The sequence below is a fragment of the Mixophyes fleayi genome, chromosome 11 (assembly GCF_038048845.1).
Source record: "Mixophyes fleayi isolate aMixFle1 chromosome 11, aMixFle1.hap1, whole genome shotgun sequence".
Taxonomy (NCBI): Eukaryota; Metazoa; Chordata; class Amphibia; order Anura; family Limnodynastidae; genus Mixophyes; species Mixophyes fleayi.
Window position 1 is genome coordinate 75,441,535 of NC_134412.1, and position 26,217 is coordinate 75,467,751.

Genomic DNA, 26,217 nt, shown 5'->3' on the forward strand with positions numbered 1-26,217 from the left:
TAATATTTTAGCACTTAAAGCATGTAAATCCTTACTTCTCCCTGCTATTAGGATTAGCCCCTTTGAAGCAGTTATAACTTCACCCTTGGTAATTGTAGCCCAGCACTCACCACAAACACATTACAGATTTGTGAGAGAACATACAGCTTCCACGTACTTGGCTTTCTTTATCGGCTCTATTAGGAGTGCTCCAGGCAGTCAATACAAATAAATACTATAAAGACTAATTCCCGCCCACTCTTGTAGGAAACTTGAAAATTGTAATTCACCGACATGTCTGCCCAAATGGAGCCAGCATAGATATTAAAGGATACTACACAGTGCATGCTGCCATTTTGTAAGCCGAACCAATCTTAAAGTTTTAATGACTTATTAGGTTCAATTATGTCTCAGAAAATAGCTGCTTCTACATAGTAAGGGCACTTTAGCCATGTATGAAGGAACGAATGTCAGTGTTTCGTAGCCTTTGGTTTCTCAATGTGTGGTTTGTTTTTTTAAACCAAAAAACAAACAAAAAAACAAAACAAAAAAAACACTACTTTTCTTTAAAATTGAAGGACTTGAATGGGTATTGGATGAAATTAAACCTTTACAAGCTTCCAAAGGGATTTTTTTCACACATTTATTCATTTACACCAGTACCTAAATACTTGTAGCTCTAATAAAACTTTTGCCCTTCTACTTAAGGTATAGATCATTTTTGCAAACCATTGCCCTCATTTTCTGTTTCTCACCAGTCAGGAAAGCTTTTAGCATTTCCTGACTAAAATAACCGATAAAACGTGTGTCTCCAGTGTTACTGGTAATTTTTTTTACGCTATTCAGCAGACCTGGGCCATGTCATTATAATGAAGGCCTGTACCCCTCTGTCTGCTCAAAATCTGCTCCAGGCACTGCTGTAAATCCTCTGCACAAATAACCCTCCCCCCCATGCATATTTGCCCCCCCCCTGGTCTGACTCTCCAACATCTGGCCAGCAGAAGGAACGATATATCCGCTTATATATTACGCTGATGTAATTTACATCCTAATACAAAACAAAAACCATATGAATAAACCGACTGGAGCCGAGGAGGGCGCAAGTTTAACTCCTTCAGTTCCATACGTCTACTTCCTGAGAGGACTTTTAAGTTAAGGTGTGGGGCACAATTGATCATTTTAAAAATAAAATATTTTTTTTTTTTTTTTTAAAACAAAAACAAAAAAATCCATACCAACAATTAATGAGCAAGAAAAGGAAAAATCATTCAGGTCATTATAATACAACCAGATTGAAGTGGTTGAAATTTCATTGACAAAAATGTGGAAAAAAAATATAATAAAAGAAAACCCCAAAAAAAACAACATTTACCTTTTGGTCCTATAATACTGTTAACTGTGCAGGCAAAAGTCTGCAACTTGCTGATGATGATGATAATAATAATAATAATAATAATAATATTATTATTATTGACAAAACAAAAAAAATATTAAAGTGGAGGTAGCAAACCAGCAGTAATGAGAACGTAGGCCATATAGTCATCTGCAAAGAGTGACATCACTGAGGCAATGCTCAGCTTGCAAAATGGCTGCCTTCAAAGTGGGTTGGTGGTAGGTCTGCTGTAAGTATAAAACTAGGTAAATATTTTGATAAAACAAACTACTGCTCCCCAGTGAGGGACCTGTTCTGATATATACAGGTTAAAAGACTGATTAGGCAAATGGTTTTACATAATAAAAAAGTAAAAAAAAAAAAAACAACCCTACAAATACATAGTCCCCCCCCCCCCCCCCATGTACAAAAGTCTGTCTCACCACTTGGCTGTCAGCCCTATACATCACCATAATCACAGGTTGCAATTCCTGAAGGGCCAACAATGCTCTCAGCGTGGTAACAAAAAAAAATTAGATCAAACAGTATAGCTCCCGTAGGGCTCGATGTCTATTATTACTCAATTTACAGTTGACAAAACTCGAGACAGAACAAAAGTCTACAGAGTGGGGTCTCACAGCTCAGATGTAAAAAAAAATCAAAAAAAATCCATGGTCTATCCACTTGTATTTTGGCAGGCAAGGCGAGCTATAGTATAAACAAGTGAATTTCCCCATGGCAGAGGAAGTGATTGTTACCTGGGTGGACCTGTTAATCCCTAAAGCAGCTTTAAGATTTAATTATATTCCACAAAACCTTCCGGTCTACTGTGTGAGGCTTCTTTGCTGCGTGTTTTAATAAAAGGGCTGAAGGACGACGCAAGAGGGTTGTAAAGCGATAAAATAAGTGGGCGGGGATGACATGAGGCGTTCTGAAAAATGGATAATTAAACAGCGCAACCAAAATTACAAAGGTGCGTTTCAAGATGTACTAAAGTAGAAAACTGGAGCAGATTGTCATACAACTGCATGATATTAACATACATGCACATAGACACCCCTCACATAGACATACATGTAAGTACTAAGAGCATCATTTACACTTGGGAGCAAACCCAACGAAGGGGCGCATATTTGCACCTGAACAAACCATGTTGCAAGGCAAGGGGTGCACAAACAGTTTTTCATTTCTCTGTGCAGGAAAATACTGTATGAGGCACACATACAGTTCAATTTCAACACTGTGACTTAGAGTCATTGAGCCAGAACGCCCCCCCCCCCCCCCCCCCTGCCTAATCTGTCGGCACAATATAAATTTGCCCCCTGCAGCGACACACGGTTCTGCGAAGGTTCACATTTGCTGGCTCTACTCTTAACACTGAATCAGGTAGGTAAATCAGAATGGAACACTCTGCATTGTAGGCTAATCCCCCCCCCACCCCCACCCCCCTCTCTCTACAACGCACACACTTTCCTTCCTTTTCTCTCTTCTCAGTTTGCTATTGAAATGGGAATGTCTTACAGCAAGCCAAGAGGAAGAGAAATGAAACAAACTTTTGTTTTAACTCTAATCCTCATAACTGCCTCAATGTGCCCCTTGCAAAAGACATAGAACAAATCCTCCCAGACAGCCTCCAGAGAGGAGATGAGAAAGCTGCCAGATCGAGACAGCTGCCTCAAATGACCCCTTCCTGCTCAGAAGACAGTTGCATAAGCTGGTGAGGAGAACTTATAAAACTACTGGGCGTCAGAAGCCTACGAGAGCAGAGGGAGGGGGGGGGGGGGGGGGAGAGAGAATTGGCTTTTTCACTGTGCCAAAGGTTATGCCGCACACAACAAGCGCCTTCTTATAATGAGCCAACCTTACAGGCTAATCTGTCGAGATTTACAGGATACAGCCAGACACCATTGAAACGTACAAATAAAAAAAAAAAGCAAAGATGGACGAAACCATCAAGTATTTGTGAGCCAGCTCGTGATGCTAAAAATGTGGCCATCTCTTACACACAGTAGAGGAAAGCCACTCTGTGGCCGATCCAAATTCTGTGACCGAGTCTGACATTTTTGCAATGCTGGTAATCAATTAATCAATTCACTAGGAGACAATAATAACTCTGAAGCACACAGCAGACAGGAGCATTTTTCATTTTGACCAAACTTCCCTTAGCAATAACAGTAGGCTGGCGGAGTCCTATGGGGGGGGGTATCCACCCCAATTCGGTCCAGGAATATATATGTAGTTGGGACTTGTGCGATCACCTTCGGGACTGCTCTGCTCCCTCCTTTAGCAGGAAAGATCTGACACAGCAGCTCCTAATTGGAAGCCTTAGAGCTATGGTGTCCAATCTCCAAAGTACTATTGTTGATAAGGAAACTCATTTAGCAGTATTGATTTTTAAAGACAAAACCCCCTTCACATCTCAGAATGCCTGCTTTGTGCCTCATTGATATCACTGGCTATTTTTGAATTGACAGATTGAGGAGCTTATTTTAAAAATGGCTGCCCCCAATATGTGCAGGTGATCGGTGCCCTTTAAATAGCCAAAAACTGTACTTGCTATGGAAAAAAAACAAAACAATGGGTGGGCGAGTAAGACTTCTGGAGACGAAGACAACCATCGGTGGAAAAAGTACAACAGTCTTTCTTTTTTTTTTTGCTTATAAATCTATTAGCACGCGCCTCCCCCGCCCTAAGCTTCTACATTAACAGACAGACAAAAGCAAAGCATCAGAGCATTGTATCACTTTGATTTGCTTTAAGGAAAGGGTATTTTTTTTTTCTTTTCCACTAAACTTTCTCAACCTTATTTCCATCTCGCTGACACTGCATTACTATGAAAACCTCCTCCAGCTGGAACCCAAAGCATTGTCTTGAACGATTTGTTCCAGTAGAAGTGAACCCATGGAGAGGCCACGCTGAGAGCACAAGTCAGTGGGCGCTCTTTTGATACCAAGTGACTTCCAGGCAGCTATAGGCAGTATCCTCTGTGCTGGGTCCATCATCTGGGCTGGGGGGGGGAGGTGGGGGTAGGATGGATCGACATGACAGTCGTCGCGTGAGCTTTGTGCGAAGAAACGTCTCTAACCATTGTGCTAGAAGAGGGGATGCAACAAAGTCATAACGAAAAGCAGGGCTGTTACTAATAACAGCACCAAAACTAAGATCCAGCAATCAACAGGAACTTTCACTACAACTTTCTAAGTCAAACTTGTATTTTCTGACGAGTTCACATCCTTAGCGGAACGGAGGGAGTCACATGATTAAATCGGAGTTCCTTTCTTTATATAGAACCTCTATCAATCAAAGGTAAATAATTCTACACTTATATTGGTCACACAAACAGATTTTATTTTGACACTTTCTTTTGGCCTATAAGTGGGGTGACTAAGTCGCACAAGACAAGGCAAAGCGATCATATCAATTCTGGCATCAGAACCAATTCTATTTCCCAAAATTCCAAACATAAGGACCCTATCGATTTTGGGCATAACGGTCATTTTGGAGCCAAAAGGGGGTCAACTGCCCAGTATCGCAGCACATGTGACAAGCTCTCAAACGTCCACTGGTCGCACAGTACTTTTACAACAAGACAGACTGAAAAAAAAAAAGTATTAATATTTTAGAGTCCACCATGAGATCCTCAGATTTTACAGGGATAGGCATGAAGAGGGCATAAAAAGGAGAGTCCTTTACATCATAAATACCAAGGGCACATTATAGTGTTATGAAACATCAGCTTGCTATTATTTCACACACAAGAATGTGTTTTATGACACCTTTAAAAACCACACAAGAACATGACAGGATTAGATCAGAGATGGCGAGACATTCAGGAAGGGCTGCTTGTGTGGCAATGAGAAGTCTCAGACAGAAGTTACGTCGTTAGAGGGAAAAAAAAAAAGAAGCTTGAGGTGTCTAAAAGCAAAACAGACGGCGGTGAATACCAAAAAGGGCATTTTTCTACAAACCGGGCCAGGCTGGGGCTTGAAGATGTGAGGTAGCTTATTCTAGCCATTGCACAATCGGAAAGAAATCCGAGTTAATTGCTGTTTGTGAGATATCAGTGTGGGCCCTGTCACACTGACCTGCCCACACTTGGCAGGTCAGGCCGTGAACATCATGTGATGTGCAGACAGCTACAGTCTGTCAGAATTCCAACTGAACACAAGAGACTCCGCAAACAATAGTTCTCCTGAACTCTGCAGGCTACAGAGAACTCAGTCAACAGCTGTAACCTGGCCTGAGCTCTTCCTTTTGTGTGCAAAACAGTGACCACTTCACAGTCAGCGGACCTCCCCGTGCCTGGAAAAAGACAACCAAAAGTGATCTCCCTGCCCCCTCTATGCAACAGTAAAAATCCATGCTGGTGCACAGATCTGCTTTGGAAGAGTCTAGACCAACTACCACTTCGTCACAACACCGGGTCGGGTGCAAGGCTAAACAGAATATACAAGAGGTCGATGAACAAAATAAATAAAAATAAGTCGGTTGAACAGTTTCAGTGAATGTTAAAATATCCGTCCAAATCTGCCTGAGCATTTAGTGTTGATGAGGAGCATTACAGTATGGTTTTATGGAGGCGGCCATTTTGTGAGCCGATTCAGCCATATCCATTCATCGTGAATTAAGAAACATCGGCTCATAAGAAACTTTGGACATCACCAAGACACTAGGTGATGTGCGTTTCAGTGGTGTCAAGTTTTTAGTGACACAAAATGGCTTTCTAAACTGTGTGAAGTCACATTTTAATACTTTGACAGTATCATTCTAGCACCGCTTCATAAAGTTACAGAGATTATTCAATTTGCCGTAAAGTCCTGTAGAAACTCTGTAGGAGGAGTTTCTGTGGTAATGTTTTCAGGTAATAATTTTACCTCAGTTTTGCTCGCACCTCAGAGGTGAGCAAGCAAAAAGGAGCCATGATTTCCGTGCCGTAATTGCGGTATTTCTGCACACGAACATCGCACAAAGTTCTTATGGGAATTAAAGATCAGTTTAGTACAGATCAGTAACTCTTCATCAAATATGTTCATGACACAGTTCCAGACAAGTCAAAACAACTGGAAAAAATTGCTTTTTGCGTGACACATTTAAATTCTGTGCAGATGTCCAAGCAGACATGGGGATAACGAAACATCCCAAGTTTAATATTTATCTATTCATGCAGTTTTACATGAAATATTCTACGAATCTGTAAAATACGCAGCTACAGAAATACTAGTTTGAAAGTCAGAAATGAAAGAGCCAGGGCCAAAGATCCATTGAGGTCACAGATAACAGCGCGTGTAGTTAAAATTTAATCTGTACACTCAGCATCCGTACAGCGTAAGGACCTAACAATTGTACAGAATGTCCAATCTCCCTTTACAACACAGCAATATTTGCTGGATAGGACTATGTTAAGTGAAGACAAACACAACAGATGTATCTAAAAATATCTCAACGTAACTTGATGCATTTTGACTTCACAAGTGAAGCGAAGGCAGATACTTTGGAGATTAAAAGAAAAATGAATGGCTAACCAAGTGCTCACATACGGGTGTTAGTATTTACGCACGCGGTGCGTTCTTAAAGCAAGAGTAAATGCACTTTATTGCTCGCTCTGTAAATTCTGCAGGCATGGAAAAGGATGCAAGCGATAACACTAGGGACATTATAATGCTAGCCTATGGGAGAGCTCAATAAATCCCATAGGATTGTAAGCTTGCACTTTACAATACACGATTTGTTATGGAATGTGGGTGTGGCATGGGAGTAATGCTGACAGACACAACAGACTAGTCCAGCACAACGGGTCTGCTCAACATTCCAAATCCCACCCTACAAAATATAGTACAGACCTCAGGAAGAACACACCTCTGTAGTCTAAAATGGTATATCCCTGTGTCATTTAGGGCATAGGATCTGTTCTCTCTAGTTTAGGGAATTGGGGGAGCTTACATTATATAACTTGGCATTATAAGAAAGGGATTGTACGGGTCTACAGACATCTAAAACAAACCGATCTAATTTTAAGTCCACCAACGGCGTCAGAAGCAACCCTTCTTAATTACTCTGAGGTTCCTAAAATAAAAAGGATCTATTTATGAAAATGGTTTTGTTTTCTGCCTATTTACAATTAAAACAAAAAACAAAACAAAAAAAACACGAGTGCTGTGCTGAAACAAGCAATATTAATAAAAAGAGGAAGTTAAAACAGACACTGTGGAGACAGTAAGCTGCCTTGTTATCAAAGAACATCCGTCAGATGTTATATTTAAAGGCCAGTTATGTTTTACTCACTACAGCAGAGCCAAATCCTTCCCAAAATTCCCCAAAATCATAAAAACATCAAGCGGTGTATATATTTTACGGTCCTTTCATAATCAACGCTATGTGTTGGGAGTTAGGAAAATGTGTAAAATAAATAAATATCCTGCGTAAAGAAAGAACTGCATTCAGTGATATATCTCCCTAAAGAACTGGTGAATCAGGCAGCAGAGCAGAAATATGGGAGGACGAGAGGCATGTAGGGGGGTATAACTAGTAAGCAGGACAGGCAAAGCACTGCCAGGTTTGCAGCTTGTGTATAATGCTCACAATGGCACAGGGTAGGAGACACCGAAGTGCGTCTGTGAATGGGGTACAAGAGCATGAAGCAGACTTTAGCAGATAAGTACTGGCGTTGTTTGCCAAGGATCCGAATGAAGAACTTTTCCTTGTAGCGCAGCAGATGGGCGGAGGGACAGATTACCAAGGGAGCAGTTAAGATTTGTTTACTATTCTCATGTTATTTCCAGATACTTGGGTTACATCCTGTAGGCGGCTTGAAGGATGCAGTCCTGTTATAGGACATTCTGGAGGTTGTGTCTATCTTGTCTATTCCCAATGTTATAATTACCCTTCAACTTTTACCATATAAAAAAAAGTTACAGGCTGTTCAACCCACAGCAATGATGCAGTAGCAGAAAAACAGAAAAGCTCCCAATTGTACAAGCTCATACGATATAATGAGGGCGGGCTAAGGTTTTTAAAATGGATCCATACTGTTCAAAATACAGACAGGCCTGCTACTTTAGCAAGCTGGTGTAAGCCACCAAGGTGTGGAATTAACTGGTATATTTAATCAAGTGGATAGATGTAAAAAAGACGTGGGGGTAGATTAATCAAACATCCTACAAAGGAAAATTGGGGTGGTTACCCATGGCAACCAGATTCTAGCAATCATTGTCAATATAAAAGATAGCTAGCTATGGGCAACACCCCCACTTTTCCATTTTAGAAAGTTTGAAAAATAAGACACAGAGGGGGAAATTCAATCAGCCGCCAACTGTCTCCGGAACGTCCACAAGACACTGCGAGGCGGAGATTTGACAGAAATCTCTGCTCGTTTTTCCTTGCACCCTTCTGAAAAATGAGCAGAGATTTCTACGGTAATTGTCGACAATGCGCGAGGTGCGATGTCCGGCAATTGAATCCCCCCCAGAGAAAAGATTTTTTTGAACTTGAATAGGTGTCTGACATAGCTTTCAATTCAAAAACAAAGCCTCTTCACCAGCCCAAGAAAAAAAACAAAAAAAACCCACCACACAACATACTGCAAACTTTCTAAAGAAGCCATCACGGTTTTCAAAGTGGCCACTTTTTCTCTAGTCCTACAAAGCAAGCAGAAAAGACCTGAAAAGGCCGTGCCAATAAGAGGATGAGTGACAAGTCCGAGGAAACTCGCCAACATAAAAGTTTACAGATTGACGCAAAATTTGGGCCACAAAAGCAGTACTGCTGGATTATAAGATAATAAATGAATTAATTCTCCGTTCCTATAAACTTGTAACGGACACAAAGGGGATACACAGCTGCTCTGGTCATCACGAGTCCCAAAAGCAAGAATTAAACCTGACAACCACGTATGTTTTCATCAATGCCAATATTTGCAAAACAAAAAAGGGAGAGGAAGAAAAAAAAAAAAAAAAGTAAGCTGCCCCTTCACCTTCTGAAGCACCAGCGACTTGTAACCAGGCTTTGCACCCCCTTTTCATTAATATTCAACAGTGTACAACAAAAGCAGACAAAAGAGATGGTCACCCCTGCACCCGGGGAATTCATTAATCCATTCAATTTTTCAATTCACCAGGCACTCAGATTCAATCGCGTGAAGCTGGAAAGAAAAGCAGTGACCAGCGTTTGGCATTGCTCCGGGTCACGGAAGGGTAGCGAGAATCTCACCATAAATCCAGCGTGCTGTGACAAGCAGGGTCCCCTGATACCTGGGGGACATTGTGAGGGCAGCAACTACGAGGGGCCACAGAGAGTAACTGACCAGAACGTCACCCCTGTTACTGACATCTCAACAAAGGCAAAACAGGAGTTTCAAAATGTCTGAAAACATCTTAGAGAGGTACACATCCTTCTTCAAACACATCGAGAGACAGAGAGAGAGAGAGACAGACAGAAAGAGAGAGAGAGACAGAAAGACAGAGAAAGTGAGAAAGAGAAAGATTATTTTGAATATTTTACACTATGGTATTAAACAGTTATAAACATTCACCCTATGTGCTGTATTAATGGGTGCTTTACCACATTCAATTCAAACTGTATTAGTGTGCACAAGGCAAAAGCCAAAATGCAAGCTTAATACAGTTTCTGTGGAGTGTGGTAGATTAATTTAACACACTCCCCCGCCCTCCCAAACAGTCCCAAATAGACAGCCTAATTTCATCATTTAGAGAAAGAGTCATGAGCAAAGAAAGGGACTGGAAAAAGAGATGGACAGGACAGTGAGGACTTAAATTAGGCATAAGAAAAGGGACAATGCTGTCCCTTCTATCTCCTGCTGTTATTTACCATCTGGGATGTTAAAGAAAGGGTGACGGTTGTGTGCATCTGACAAGTTTGAAACAGGGCGAGTATGTCCAGGATCTATTTATTCCTGTGAGCAGGCCATGTGTCAGTGGCCTCTTAACGCATTAAAATACAATGCTGACCATACCAGATTCAGCCCTGCAGGACAAATGCTTTGCGATTGTCACCGTAGTACAAAAGGTAAATCGCAATGCGCACCACTGTGCTTTATTCTGTCTGAGGTGTAGTCATATCAACAAAACACAGTTCAATAAATGGTACATCAGGTACATAGAGGCAGTCAAAGTACAATCACTCATATGCTGTGGTAAAACTAAACTTAAAAAAAAACCAAAAAACTCCCAGCATGCCCCTCTGCAGGCAGATTTGGGCAACTCGCTGCTTTCCAGCTGTGTGGAACTACAAGTCCCAGAATATCTTGCAGGCCAGTGGCCATGGAGAGAGACTGGTTCTGAACTGTAAACGTCCCCGTAATTAAACTAATTGATCGCCAAAAAGGAAAAAATTTCCTTTCAAATCTACAATTACACACTAATTATTACAACAGCTCTGTTCAGAACTTCCAGTATACCCCCTCCCGCTCGCACTGCAATGGTTAACCACGAAAAGATGATGGAATATTGACTAAGTGTCCTCACTGCCTGCCCAGACTAGCTGTCTGCTGACTAGAGAATTTCTGACAATGTGGCTTCTGTAGACAACCCTGCCTGCACTTGTTAAATTATTCACAATCCCCATCCTATGAGAAGCTCAGACGTAAGAATGAGACCTCAGAACACGTACATACTGAAGAGAAGTTACACATCTACAAACGACCCTCCAACCCCTTCTCTTCCAGGAAGGTCAGTCTTGCATGGATGCTGCTCTAAGGGGGGGGGGGGGGGGGAAGCTAGTTTGCTCCCCAGAATAAAAACGGTCTTAGACTCCCAAAGAGAGAAACGATGCAAAGCAAAAAATAAATAAATACAAAACACCATCACAAAGCCTGAGTTGCAACCTGTCCTGTGTAATTTGATGTCTGTCCCCAGGAAGGGTTCCCCAGACACACCAGAGAGGGCAGATCCTGTTTCTGAGGTAAATGCTCTTGTCTGCAAAGTGAACTGAGAAACTGAATGGAGACTCCACAAAAAGTAAAAAAAAAAAAAAAAAAACACAGTGTAAGGGGGAGGGGATCCTCATAAACAAGATATTTCCAGATTCAAAAAAAGAGAGGTATGCGCTTGAGGAAATCCCATGCTAATAAAACAAGATATGCCTAGACAACAGTTGCTCTGGCCAGGCTCGTGAATCTAAAAATTACATCATACAGAAATTAGAAAGCACATACAGTACAACATAGAAAAATACATGGCCATAAAAAAAAAATGGCTGCCATCAAATTCCTGCCCGGCTGCCATTTTGCACCACAATAGAATGCTGGGACAAAACACACACAGACACAAGTTACTGTTATTATTAAAGTCTGTGCTGCAGACAGTAATAGGTAATTCACAGCCACTCTAAGAGCTGTTAAGTATATATTTAGCTTGCATGGCTCAGGCCTTTGGTTCTCGTACTTAATGTTTACATTGGGAGACGTTGCACTATATAAAAGTGTCATAATGTGTAGGAGTGTGCGGATGTCTCAACCTTGATCTTGTAAACGTGAAGTGGCAAAGAGTGTACACAGTATAGACATATATTTGATATATAAATATTCATTGCGCCAACGCTGTCTCTTGGCAAAAATATGAGATTTATCCTATCAGATTACCAGATTTTTCATGCGAGATTTATAGCAGAACAATCATCTAGTCCCCACCGAGTCCTAAAATAGGACTAGTTGACTTGAGCTATGACAGATTTTAATTGCAATTAGCAACAAAAATAAGACATGAAATAGCCATGTGTTAAAATAAAAAAAATAAAAAAAGCCTCCCCCACTCCCCCCCAATGCCTTACAACACTGCATCACTTCATTGATGTTTGAGTGCATGCATTTCTGTACAGCTCTCTTGGGGTCCCAGACACAGAATCACCAAGTCACTGTCCAGTCATGCAACTTGATTCTTTTTCTGACAGTTGTAGATTTGCTGGTATGCCGAGCTTCATCGTCCTGTTGCACGATCCAACAATCTTCAGTTGTCGGACAGGTCGTCTCACATTTTCCTCTAGAATGCTCCGGTAGAAATAGGAGTTTATGGTGGACTTAATGATTACAAAGTGTTCAGGACCTGGGGCTGCAAGAAAACCCCAGGACCTGTGGCTGCAAGAAAACCCCAAAGCACCTCCCATCCACCACCATGCTTGATGGCTGGTAGGAGGTTCTTGTGCCGATACGCTCATGTGGTTACAGTAGACCATGTTGATGCACATTAAGACCAAAACATTCCACTTTGGTTTCATCTGCAATATTATGGGCGATTGGACAGAAAAGGGCCATCCACGAGAGTCATACTTGCCTTTTTATGATGGTAGAGCCATGGACATTAACCATGGTCAGGCCTTGGTAAGGACTAGATTATTGTTCATTATGCCCCAAAATATGAAAAACACACATTTCAGCGTAAGCTTACTTTCTTTTTCACGTAAATATATGCTTAAAACTACTAAGACAACTTGATAGTAATATTTCTATTAATGACATTCTTATTGATTCATAGTGCACTTTATATCACTTCGACAGTAACCAGGAGTTTACTTCACAATCACGAGGTTACAAATTAAACCTCATCTTTGCCAGGGAGGGGATAGGAAGAAACTGTGGGCCCCACTTAGCTAAGCTTTTCGAGGGACACACACTAACAAAGCACAATCCAACATTCCAGAAAGGAGCCCGAGTCTCTCGTCTCCTGGATTTTTCACTCCATAGCTACACAAACCGCCCTTGAACTACAAAATGTTGCAAACATCAGCTTAATGCAGAGGCTCTTAAATAGCTGCTGTCTGCTTATCCTATAGAGAGGCCTCATTCACTTGAATGGGGCAAATCCAGACAGGGAACCTGCTTCACGGCATATGATGTCAGGAATTAAGAAAACCATCTTAAAAGAAGGATATCATATAACAGAAACAAAAAAAAAAAACTATTATAAGTTAAGATCTGGGATTTATGATCTCATAAATTCAAAAGCTATGGTCAATGAAATCAGACTTGAATATTTTTTTTTTTATTATTTTTTTTTTTTAATCAATAATGCACGAAACACAACAGGATAGACAGCCCATCCACTAATTTGGTCCACTAATACTTTTTCTATGGAGACATTATTGTAACAGGGAGAACAATGATTCATTCTAAAAGTCCCCTAGTGCCCTTTACAGAGAAGACCCTTATTCATGTCTGTACCTATCCATCATCAAACATTAACCATTACCGGTCATCTTGGTTGCATGCTTAATCCCTAAGCATGAATACTGGGCTGATTGGAATGACAACAAAAAAAAACACAAAAAAACAAAAAACAAAACACATACAAACAGGCACAAAAGGAAATTCACAGCTTTCATAGACATTCAGAAACACCAAAAACTTCACAAATTAACAACAAAACTGTGAAAAGTGATTAAGTCGAGGCACTTCACACATGAACTTACAACTGCTAATTAAAAACCTCCCACTTAATTGACTATATTTGCATACCACTCAGCCTAAACGGATAATTAAAATGGGGGAGACAGGGAACACACCGAAGGTGGGGAGAGTAAAAAATAAAAGTGGAGAAAATGCCTTTAAGTGGTAAAAAAAAAAAATAATAAAAAAAAATAAAATGTAAAAGTATCTCAGTAAATCTGTATTCATAATGACAGAACATGTTAAAGGTCTTAGAATTCCTTGTGATACACAAGGAGAGAGAAAGCACACACATTTGAAATTCAAACTGATTATGCAAAACGGGGTCTAAAAAGCTTAGAAACTTCAAAAGTTTTAGGTTAAATGCCCGTCCTGTGAAGACCAGTGAATCGTTTGAGACAGTGGTAGACAAAAAAAAATAAATAAAGGGTATTTAAAAGCTATACATTTCCAAATGTTTTCAGAGGCCTTTTGAAAAGAGCCTCAGTTTTTGACCAGCTTCCTTTCATTAAGCTGCACTGAAGACCTCTTAACTCCTGTCTTTTTTCAGGACCCCCGTAGATCCACTATTAATGCCAGCAAACCCAGTTTGTATCCTATTAAATGCACTCTGCACAATGCATCATTAGCTTATAAGTAAGCGATGTACCGGCGAAGACCTATAGAATAACAGATAACACCGGTCTTAATCAATCTTGCAGCTCTGCCTTATGGCTATGACACCACTAGGTTAGAAGATAGTAATAATGCAGGGAGATCCTGTTTGTTTGTTTTTTATTTAATGCTTTACATATAAAACAGGACGACCCCCCCCCCCCCCCCCCCCGCCTCTACCCTACAGGGAGCTCACTTCCTCCCCCTTAGACAACAAGCCCATTCAGCAGAAATGGAAATCCCATGATGCACTGCAGCAGAACAGCGAGGACAGATAAAAAAAAAAAAAAAAAGTTACAATACTGCAGTGAGGCCGTTACATTTACAAGAGGGTGACCTACAGTACGCTACAGATAGCACATTTTAATTATACAGAATTCAATGTATTCAGCCTTGACATGCGACACTAATGACCTTATTATTAATAAAAAAAAAAAATCTTGGTGACATAAATGTTTATTAATGGCATAGACTATATGTGAAAACGGTCTTTGCCAATTAACCTGAAAGATTGAAGTAGATGACTATGTCCATGATCACAAAAGGGGGAAGTGGGAAGTGAATTAAGCTTCAGGAGAACCAGAAACCCTCCCCCCCCCCCCCCCCCACACACCCAATGGGTACTGCTAGCCTTTGGCCTGACAGAGACATCCATACTTTTTAATGGCGGGGACATTTAAGAAACAGGTGGTGTTGTTCATAGCAACTGGAACTTTTTCCAAGTACAGTTTCTAAAGTGACAAACAAAAAAAATCTGGATTGGTTGCATGAGCATAACTAGAAATTTGGAGGCCCCATGGCACAATTTTTAAAGCCGCCCCCCCCCCATTTCATCACCATTTATTTATATAGCGCCACTAATTCCGCAGCGCTGTACAGAGAACTCATTCACATCAGTCCCTGCCCCATTGGGGCTTATGGTCTAAATTCCCTAACATGCACCCACACACAGACTAGGGTCAATTTGATAGCAGCCAATTTAACCTACCAGTATGTTTTTTGAGTGTGGGAGGAAACCGGAGCACCCGGAGGAAACCCACAAAAACACAGGTAGAACATAGAAACTCCACACAGATAAGGCCATGGTCAGGATTGAACTCATGACCTCAGTGCTGTGAGGCAGAAGTGCTAACCACTGAGCCACCGTGCTTGTCGGCCATCCGCCACCTTCTCTTGATAAATGCTGCTGTACTCCAAGTAAGGGGACATCAGAGTTCCCTTCACCACCCCAGACCCCACCACTGCGCTATTCTCCCAAATACAGAGGAGATGGGAGCAGAGCCAGGAGTAGAACCGGTGGCAGGCACCCCTATCCCGGTAATTAGGACCTTGATTCAGGTCAATCTAGCCAGACATAAACCATACTCCGCAAGGTGCTACAGAACTGTATTGCGTTATAAGGCCCCAATTTTAGTCCACTTATCAGCCACTTTTATACCCTACAAAACAAAAAATGTTTCCGCTTTAAAAATAAGTTATACTTTGAACATTAAAAAAAAAAAACATTTCTTTTAGCTCAGGATTTACGGACTGCCACTTGTAATTAGCCAGCAGACGTGTCCTTTTTCACCCCTCAAGTCAGTCGCAGCTTATTTCCACTGTTAAATACGTGTCACCGTTGGGCGAGATTTGTACCTGGGTTGTGATAACAGCCAGGAGAGCTCCATTGACACTTGAGGCGTTACAAATGGCTGGGAGAGAGATAAGGCTCTACAGGCTTCGCTTAGCATTCAACTTTGCCCTCCTAGCGAAGCAAATGGCCTTTTCCAAGAATGCGGGAACATTGATGGCTAAACTCTTTCCGTTTACAGCAGCTGCTTGATCCACCCCTCCCCTCCCCTCTCCCCCCCCAGCAGAGATTGGACCAAAACCCCCCACTTGGCAGAAGACGTGGGTTCGGGTTAAGTTGGTACAGTGGCGTTTAGTCTGTCAAGTCGTTCATGACCAGACACGAGCGAGCACATTCTGCATACCTGTTTAATATTAAAGCAGTCAATCTCTGCAGCCTCAGCCTGAAATTCAAGTTCCTTCAGTCACTCACCAACTCTTTTGTTTGGGTGTTATTAAGAAAAAAAAAATGGAGGGGGGGGGCGGGGGAGGGGGTCAGTGATGTAAACAGCCTACAGCAGAAGAGATATGAAAGGGATGAATGGATTAAATGACGGGGGAGTGCCGAGAGGAGAATGGGCGCAGAGGGCTGAAGGGCTTGGTAGTTATGTTTACCAAATCATTGTTAAGGTCTCATGGGGATTTAGATTTTGTTTTAATGCTTTTATTGATTCGCTGCTTAAACCCCAAGATTAAGCCGGAATAATACACCTTGTCCACATGTAATGAAGTCAACGGGGAACTAGATAGGGTGGCCAGATTGGTCCTGTTGGCATTCTTGGACGCCAGATTAGCTCCCCGTTAACCCTTTCCGGAATGGTACGACGTTATCCTAGTATACGAGAGCATGCACAAGCGTATGTACTGCACAGGTAGAGAGAGAGCGCAGACACTTGCAAAACAACTCTGGGGAATTCAACTGCACGTTGGAAAGAACGAAGGAATTTAGACCGACTAGAAGATTAAAATGATGCAAACTCGGGGACCAGTACCGTTAATTCACCAGTGTTGAAGCCCTTAAACATTAGTAGGGGTGTAACACCATATACACAAGACAGACATTGGAGTAGTGGGACATTAACACCTAATTGCATTCATTAACGCTGGTAAGGGCAAGCCCAGTACGAGCACTTAGCTCTCCATTGCAAAAGGGAGATGAATATAAATCTGTGCATATGTAAACAAATAGCCTATACCACTCTTTATAAAGAGCACTTCCTCCATACATTTGTCTGTCACATTAAGTGTAATTGGTGGTTTAAGCAGTCTGTTAAAATTATCCCTATTGCCGTAATCAGCGTGATGTCAATTTAACTCATATTTTATTTAATATTCAACTCTATATAATTAACAAAGAATGGAAATGTTATTTCTAGCAAAAAAATTTCTATTTTTATTATGCCACAGGAAAACTCTGATTAACTCTATGGCTCAGACAATGAGGATATGTAAAATTAAACCTAATATTATTAGGTTGTTACTTATATATTCCAATAATATCCTATTGATCATGACTGAATATTGAATAGAACTTCATCATAACATTCAATGCAGAAAAATCAATGCTTGCATTTGCTTTTAACTATGGAGCATGCATCCACCATCACAAAAGGGTTAAACTTATGTCTTGCAAGAAGGCTAGAGGGACTTTTCCACATATTTATGAAAAAAAAAAAAAAAAAACATCCAATTGACCTGATCAGATCAGACACATACAATGCTCCGGTACACAGGGTCATGCTGCAATCTACATACTGCACAAGACTGACATTAGGATATTGCTAAAATAAATTTCTAAGAAACTCTCTCCCCATCCACCAGCGCAGCCCACGAAGAGTGTCTGGATGTGTGCAATGCTTAAGCAATCCCTATTCTTTACAAACACCCAAAATGCTATTTTAAAATGTTTTTAGGAAACTTGAACTAGAAGACATTTGAACACGCCTTTTTCTTTAAGTCTATTGTGGGTAGATGCTTTGTTGGCGAATTCTTGTGTTGTCAGAAGAGAATGCACAGTTTCTTGTGGGGGACGAACGGACTCTTGTCCACCCCTGCCCACCCCTGCCTTAGGAACATATATACTGAAGGTGTTTCTAAACAGGGGTGCAAATAATATATTACAATTTACCATTTGTTTCATACAAAATTACATAGAATATAGAAAATAAATATTAAAATAGATTTTTAGTGAAATCCATTTCCACTGTAGTTGTTTTGTAAGCTGCTGACCACAATCCTGATATTTGGGGATGTACAATTGTACAAATGATCCTTGCACAGTAGTTGTTCCCTATATTTATTTCTGATACCAAATGCACACTGAGAACAGTTCAGGTGATTCTGCCACCACGCAGAAGTGTTTGCCCAAAGGCTGATCCTGAACCTGAGGGATGGGGGGTACGACAGGCTCTATGGCAGGTAATTGTATAACGAAGTCAAAGAAGAAGTGTGCTAACTCACAGCGACTATTTATATCAATACTTCCTAACACAATATATCCTGTCTGCTATCTCAGGGTTCTTACTCAATGCTCTACTAGACATCACATAAAAGGATGCTGCAACGCTCCATAAACTAGGGAGCACTTCAACCTTGACCTGAATTTGTCTGAGGTACTTTTTTTTTAACAAGAACACCGAAGAAAACATTTACGACATTCAATTAAACAGATGTAAATTTAAACAAAAAACACAGCTAAAATATTTTTGTTTCTATTTATATATCCTAATAAGTGTCAAAATATTACTCAGATTACAATTAAATGGGGAACTCCCACACACATCATAATCACCCAACAAAAGTAATAAAAAGGGAAAAAGTATTTTTTTTTTCCCCCCAAACATGACAAAATTCTTGAAAATTGAGGACTTGCATGAGTTACTACCAACCAGGGAACCAAGGGGTTCATATTTCTACAAGTGCTCAAATTCAAAAAGCAAGGCTAGGGTTGAATAAACCCAAACCCAAAATTTCCATGGCTTTGCAATCCAATTGGTCGGTAATGAAGTAATACCTCTGGCTCTGAATGGAGGGGCGGTGGTGTGTGTGTGTGTGGGGGGGGATGTGTTGCCCCCCTTTTAATACACTAGTTTTCAGCAGACTGTTTTCCTGAACAGCATAGTAAATTACCACAGCAGGACAAAGACAAACGCACATTCCTGGTCTCTATGACAATAAATAAGGACATTGAGCGTTTGCATATAAACAAAAATAAATAAATAAATACACAACTTAAAGCTTCCTCAACTAACAAAAGCATGCAAACATTACACAACCTAAATGTCTTAATACGGATTCATTTTCATGCATCTGGCCAGCGTGTAGACATATTTGCGATCGTGCCTGCAGCAGTACCACCATTTACTCCGTGGCATCTCTATTTGCCACTTGAATGGAGGGACAGCTGCCACCAATCTGTTGTGTTTCTGATATTAGTTTTGAAGAGCTATTGAACAAGCTGCACAAGTAGTATGGAAGGCATTCGTTGGGCAAGTACTCTGTTCTTATTTATTCTCAAGAGCGCCTCGTTAAATGCAACTAGTGCCATTTAGAGAACATACCGCACGAGCGAAGGAAAGGGAGGGATAATGGGGAGGGGGGAGGGGATGCCCAGAGGGGGGAAAAGCCAAATGAGACTTAGATCTATTGAGAAACAGAAAGTTGTTTTTTTTATATTACAAAAAGACACCATACAGCCGACCATTAAATCAGTGGGGAAAAAAAATCACTTTAACAGATAAAAATTGTACAGATATTCTTACAACTGCATTGTACACCCAGGCATGGCTTTTATTTGTACTATTAAAATCACTAGCCCACAAGTAAAGATTTTGGACATCAGGGGCTAGATTTACTAAGCTGCGGGTTTGAAAAAGTGGGGATGTTGCCTATAGCAACCAATCAGATTCTAGCTGTCATTTTGTAGAAGGTACTAAATAAATGAAAGCTAGAATCTGATTGGTTGCTATAGGCAACATCCCCACTTTTTCAAACCCGCAGCTTGGTAAATCTAGCCCCAGGTATTAGCCAGTTCAATGTGTCCACCTCCATTCCAGAGTGGGTTAAAGAATAATAGAGATATAGAACCATATGATAAATGCAGACACTGACTAGATATATTATATATACACTAACAAAATGTTTCGTTAACCAAGACTCCAGGGGTGTATAGATTCTAAAGAATGCTCTATTGCATACAGCACCCGGAGAGGGGATGGAATGAATACACATATGCTGATCTAGACTTGACAAACAGAAAACACCAATCTATTGTAGTAGCAGAGTCTGCATTCATAAGATAGCACACAAAAGTGCAGCCAGAGCAGGTTTCAAAACAAGCATAGAATATATGGGACAAAAAGGCAGCCCATTCGAGAGGTCAGAAGTTACATGATGTCGATGGGTTAGGACTTATCACATCACATCAGCCTGTTGGACTTTACTAAGCGAATGGCTGGAATCTAGACATAAAAATGCAAAATAAATTCGCTGTTCAAATAAAAATCTAAAAAGTTAACGGTAATGAAGTCATATTTTTTTTATTAAACTCAGGGAGATGGCCAATGTGACCAGTTTGAAGTTAACAATGGCAGGCTGGGGTTTGGTTTCAAATGTGTTAAACAATGTTCTCCCAACCAGTTACAAATGGGTCCATTCTTGCCAGACAGGGCTATTCAGAGCTCCTACCTCAATCCTCGATTAGCCGGGGATAGACAAGCCATTAAAAACGCATCCACCTCCAACTATCACAGATAATGTGCCTCATTAATGTTAACATCGCCACAATAGGTCTGACACAGTTGTGAGAAACTCCTGGTGAAATTGGGAAGGAGTCTATTCAGTGATAATAAGTGTGGGGGAAAAAAAAAAAAAAAAGGTTTAAGCAATAATGTGATTTAATTGGCCTCCCAAGTAGAGATTCGTAAAATGCAACTTTATTATTCATCTGGAATAATCAAGACAGGAGAATCGAGAACGTCACACGCATTTTATGTCGAAAGGCAATGAATAGGCTATATCCAATTGGGGGGTTGAAATTGTACAGTGTCTCAACTGCACAAAAGCAAAAGGATCCTTAAATTTCTCTTTTAATGGGTAAACCCAGGGAGGTAGCATCAGGAAAGTTGATCCTCTTTCTTGGGAACACTACAATACAACTCATTTTCCAAAACATTTGGGTTAAAAAAAATAATAATAAGATACATGATAAGAAGATAGAAGTTAAGGGGTTAAGATCTGACACTCATACCGAAAAATGTGTTTATTTCACAATAAGAGGTATCTACACATGTGTTTGTGTTAAAATATGGCAAAATGAGTTTCTACTATTATCACTATTGCTAAATTATTAAAAAATCTTATGTAAGACAGCAAGGATTAAAAACAGAATAAAATAAATTAAAAAAAAAAAAGAAGAAGGTTGTGGAAGAAGTTGGTCATCTCCAAAGCCCTAAAGTACTACCCACTATGTAGGATCAATGCCAGCTACTAACTTGCCTAACACACACAATGGGATCCACATATGGCGGAGACCAGACGCCTAAAATAAACCACTAATGTCTGGACAGACAGTCTGGGTGCCATGTCTTCATGCAGTTGCCCCAGTTATGTATACACCACCTACACACACACACATCGACCACCAGTCTGGTGCCAGGTACGTAGATCACTGGGCTGCAGGAAATAAATACACTGACATTCCTAGAAAGAATTGATTATATTCAGCAAATATGCAAGTGTATGCACCTATATATAGCACCGTCTCCAGACATCGCTGTCCAATGCACATTTTATACCCAAGACAAAACACACATCATTATTCTAACAGGAACTGGCACTCTAAAGAGAGAGGGGATAGGTTACAGAGTTGTCTGTCTGCACCTAAGGCAAAAACTGACACTACACCTATATTACTACAAAGTCATTCGGCTGGGGGAGGGGAGAGTGGACTCTGCACCTGTTTTGTACATATAAAGTGACCACATCTGCAAATGCATACACAGTATTTCCATACACTGCTGTGATCATTAGCTGCAACCAGAGCACTAGGGATTTTTTTTTATTTATTTTTTTAGCACAAACACAGGAGACGAGTTGCTACCAGGTCACCCAAAAAATGCCACTATAGGTCACTGGTTTGTTAACTGTACCCCATGAGAAAACCTAGTTACCTGTGCCGTAACAATGGGACATACTCTCCTATAAAATATATAATAGACAAACACTGTCAAACTAGGTTACCAGGAGGTCAACTCCTCTGAAGATAGCACTTCTGTGATGCTCAGTGTCTCAGACTAGTTAACCCACCAATGGCAGAACATTGGGAATCATCCTCTTCCACAAACACACAGAATCTGGACAAATGCAAATGACACCTTTATGACCAGTTATAACTTCTGCCTGAATGCCCCCAAACAAACTTGAACTGCAATTAACCTATCCATTGTAAAAAAACTAAAAAAAAAAGAAAAAAGAAGCCATATCACTACTCCCAATCATATCAAGATAATTACTGAGCAAATGTTAATTAACCCCTCAGCTGCCAGACTCAAGCAGGCTGACCTTATACTCTAAAAAATTATATTTTTTTTAGTAACACCCATTAAACCTTTACTTGTCTCTGACAGTTTAGGGCTATCAGTACCCCAATCCCACTTTTTTTTTTTTTTTTTTGCCCAAACATCACCCCCCTGGGCACTCACCCTGGCAGCTTTCCTTTTGTACTTGTTGCTGTAGTCAAACTTCTCCTTCATTTCCTCCAGCAGCCGGCCCAACCTGGCCTGCTCCTCCTCGCTGGCATAATCCTGGGCCAGGAGGATGTATGCCCTCCAGTTGGCAGAGTCAAAGCCCCAGTGGCATGTCCGGTTCTCCAGCGCCTTGTGCGAGTGCACCACGAACTTGTGCGGTGCGTAAAGCAGGCGACAGTCCAGGCACTGGATGCAGGGCGCACTGGGGTTCCCATACAATTCCGGCACGAAGAGGCCCTTGCATTTGCCAAAGCACTCGTGGTACACCCTGAAGCTCTTCTCCGTCACCTCCAGCTCCAGAGAGCCCGGAAAGTCCTTCTTGCATCGGGGCGGGTAGCTGCCCCCATACAGCAGGGCATTGCACAGGCGCTCGGCATCTGTCTTGGTGATGAGGCCGCAGGAGGGCGCAGAGAAGGGCAGGATGCCCATGACTTTGAGGATCTCCAGCTGGTCCGCCGTGCATCGGGAGCAGTAGACGTGAAGCTCGTCGCACACAGAGTTGATCTGCTGGAGACTGAAGTCCCGCAGCACAGAGTTAAGGATCTGGGGCAGGCACAGCCTCTTCTCCCCACCGACCACGAAGCAGGAGATGGTTTCCCCCTCCAGGATGGTCTCGCACCTCTCCGTGGAGCGGTCCGAGGGCATGAAGAGGGGTCCCCCGGGGATGACTGGAGGTGGCTGGACTGGCAGGTGCAGAACGGGCTCTGGCTCCTTGCCGCTGTCCTTCTTGTACATATCCTGCGCCCAGCGGGCAGAGAAGGCAGCCGGGCCACCCAGGGAGCTCATGGAGCTCAGGTGGAACTGCTCCAGGGTCTTCTGGAGACCTGGATGAGGCTGGAAGCTCCTACTGACAGTCTCCATGATAGAGCTTCCCAGGGGGGTCAAATCCAGGATACACAGGGGGGGGTGGGGGGGACCAACAAATAAAAAAAATTAAAAATCAGATGATTCTTCTTCTTAACTAGAATCAAAAAAAAAAAAATTTAAAATCCACAGCGAAGTTCACAGCAGCTCCATTACCAGGCAATCCTCTGCTGTATCCTTCCCAAACTCTCTCAAAGTCTTCTCCTTCATCCGGGGCTGGTCCTGCTCCCTTCGCTAACCCACACAGACAAGAGATATAACAAACACCCTAATAAAGTGTCTACACGTGCCCAGCCGTCACCTTTCTCCTGTCCATGGCTGCTCAAGTCTCTCAAGCTATTGGGTTAAAAAAAAATATATATATATATAAAAAAAAAATTGATAAAAATACTTAAAACCACAAAAAAAAATAGTTTTCCAGAAGGTGTTTAAGTCCTTTGTTTAGTTCTCAAGAGTTTGTCCTCATCTTGTTACATTTAAATGTCTAGTTGGTCCTGGTTTGTAGAGGAGCAGAGCTGCACTCCCATGTACACAGCCTGGCTTTCCAATTGAGAGTGCTTGAATGCTTAGCTAATGCACTCTGTCTCTGCCTGGGAGCTCCAGCCTCCTCCTCCTCCCCCTCCTGTCTCTCCCCTCTCTCTCTAGCTCCCTTCCCCTCCCCTCTTTCCTCTCCCTTCTCCACCCCCTTTCTCTCTGTTTGTTGGTGTCTGCCTCAGTCATTGAATCCAAGCCAAGAATGTGACCAACTCCCCAGGCTGGCTCTTCCAGGAACAACCTCCCCTCCCCGCTGGCTTTTTTTTTTTTTTTTTTTTGCTGCAAAGCGGAAAAAAAAAACTTGTCTGTAGAAAGCAGATTAAAATTTATGGTTGTCAGGCAGGGGAAACAGAAAAATATAGACAATGCGGGCGGGCAGGTTTGGCTTCCACTGATTGGAGAGGTCAAGGAGGGGGGTTGGGATGGGTTCAATCAGGTAATCGTTTTCATCTGTGCCTTTTTGACCCCAGTAGTCTTTTCTTGTAGCTAAATCACAAATTTCAGGGTCTTTTATTTATGTTTATTATTTTTAAGGAAACTATACTGTGACAAGGTCCTCTCATTTAAAGATTTTTATATCAACATATATATATATATATATATATATATATAATATTACTTATTATTACTATTATTACCATTTATTTATATAGCACCACTAATTCCGCAGCGCTGTACAGAGAACTCTTTTATATATATATATATATATATATATATATATATATATATATATATATTTCATTTACTTTAAGGATGACATAATGTTAATTAGTGAGAGATACTGGCAAATTACATTTACATTAAAAATATATGTTCCTCTTGGAGGTCAATAAGATTTATTATAATTGTTATTACTATTATTGTAATTTGGTGCTTTTTAAGTGTCAACATACTCTACATTGCTGTACAATATGAAAAAGTGTGACATACACACAAACATACAATGAAACATGAGATATATGAGCTTACAATCTATATAATAAGGTGCAAGTAAAAGGAGGATAGTCTTATAAATGAATATAATAAATAGACCACGGACCTCTAAACTATTGGCAGCCTATTTGTTTATTACAAATTCAGCAAGAATACCAACATACTTCTCAATTTTAGTCTGAGCATCAATACGCCAAACAATACATTTTATTTTTGTATATTTTTATGTTATTAATATTAGACATTTTTATTTTTTATGAAACATAGTTTTTATTTCAGCAGTCTATAGTATTAGTGTACTATTAGTCATACACCATATAGATTAATTTAGAGAGTATAATTTAGGAGATAACAAGCGAGGAATACATTTTTGACATTCCTTTTCTCAACAATTTCCTGACTGTTCTAAAGTGTGTATTGGATGTTTCCCGCAGGTAGACTTAGTACACACCGCTCACAGTAATACACATTCTGTGTCTCAAGGTCTAATGGTCAATGGCATTCCTGACGTTGTATGTGTATTAAATGAAGATAAGGAATTTACAGAAGAGTTTAATCAATCTGGGCACACAAATCTGTCTCATACATAACTGTATAGTTTGTCCAGTACGGTTTCCTGAGCGCACGTGTGGTAATCAGTTTAAATCAAGGTAAACAAAGGAAAGATTCAAAGGACAAAGTGTAATATGCTAACACGCTTCTTGTGCTCTTTTAGGGGCAGATTCAATTGGCCGCGTAACTCTCGATAATAACGCGTCCTGTGCACTATTAACGTTAATACGTCAATTTTAACCTGAGTTTCTGCTTCCTGAGCCGCGAACGGAAATCCGTTTTGAAATTATCTTACTAATGCGCACTATTACCGCAGTAATGGTAATAGTGCGCGGGACGTATTACTTTAGAGAGTAACGCGGCCAATTGAATCTGCCCCTTATTGTGCTATTTGGCAGGGCTTACACATAGGGAAAGTACCTACTCTATCAAAGTGGACCAGTTGCCTACACATTGTGTAGGAAAGACAAGGTGATAGACTACATTTTCTAAAATGTAGTCTATCACCTTGTTAGGGACCAGTGAAGGCACCGAGGTTGTCTGACTAAGGCCAGACTTTTGTACACGAGGTAATGGTTCAG

General features: G+C 41.0%; 1 protein-coding gene across 2 annotated transcripts in view; it reads right to left on the bottom strand.

Annotated features, from left to right (window-relative positions):
* Window positions 1-24,201, bottom strand: part of SKI (SKI proto-oncogene) — a 74,988-nt gene extending 50,787 nt beyond the window's left edge. The window contains exon 1 of one of the 2 annotated variants that reach the window (XM_075189561.1): window positions 22,709-24,201. In XM_075189561.1, the coding sequence (XP_075045662.1) occupies window positions 22,709-23,614 (906 nt within the window). In that variant the 5' untranslated portion in view covers window positions 23,615-24,201. The remainder of the gene's footprint in view (window positions 1-22,708) is intronic. The other variant, XM_075189562.1, reaches the window with a different exon arrangement.
* Between the last annotated feature and the right edge of the window lie 2,016 nt (window positions 24,202-26,217).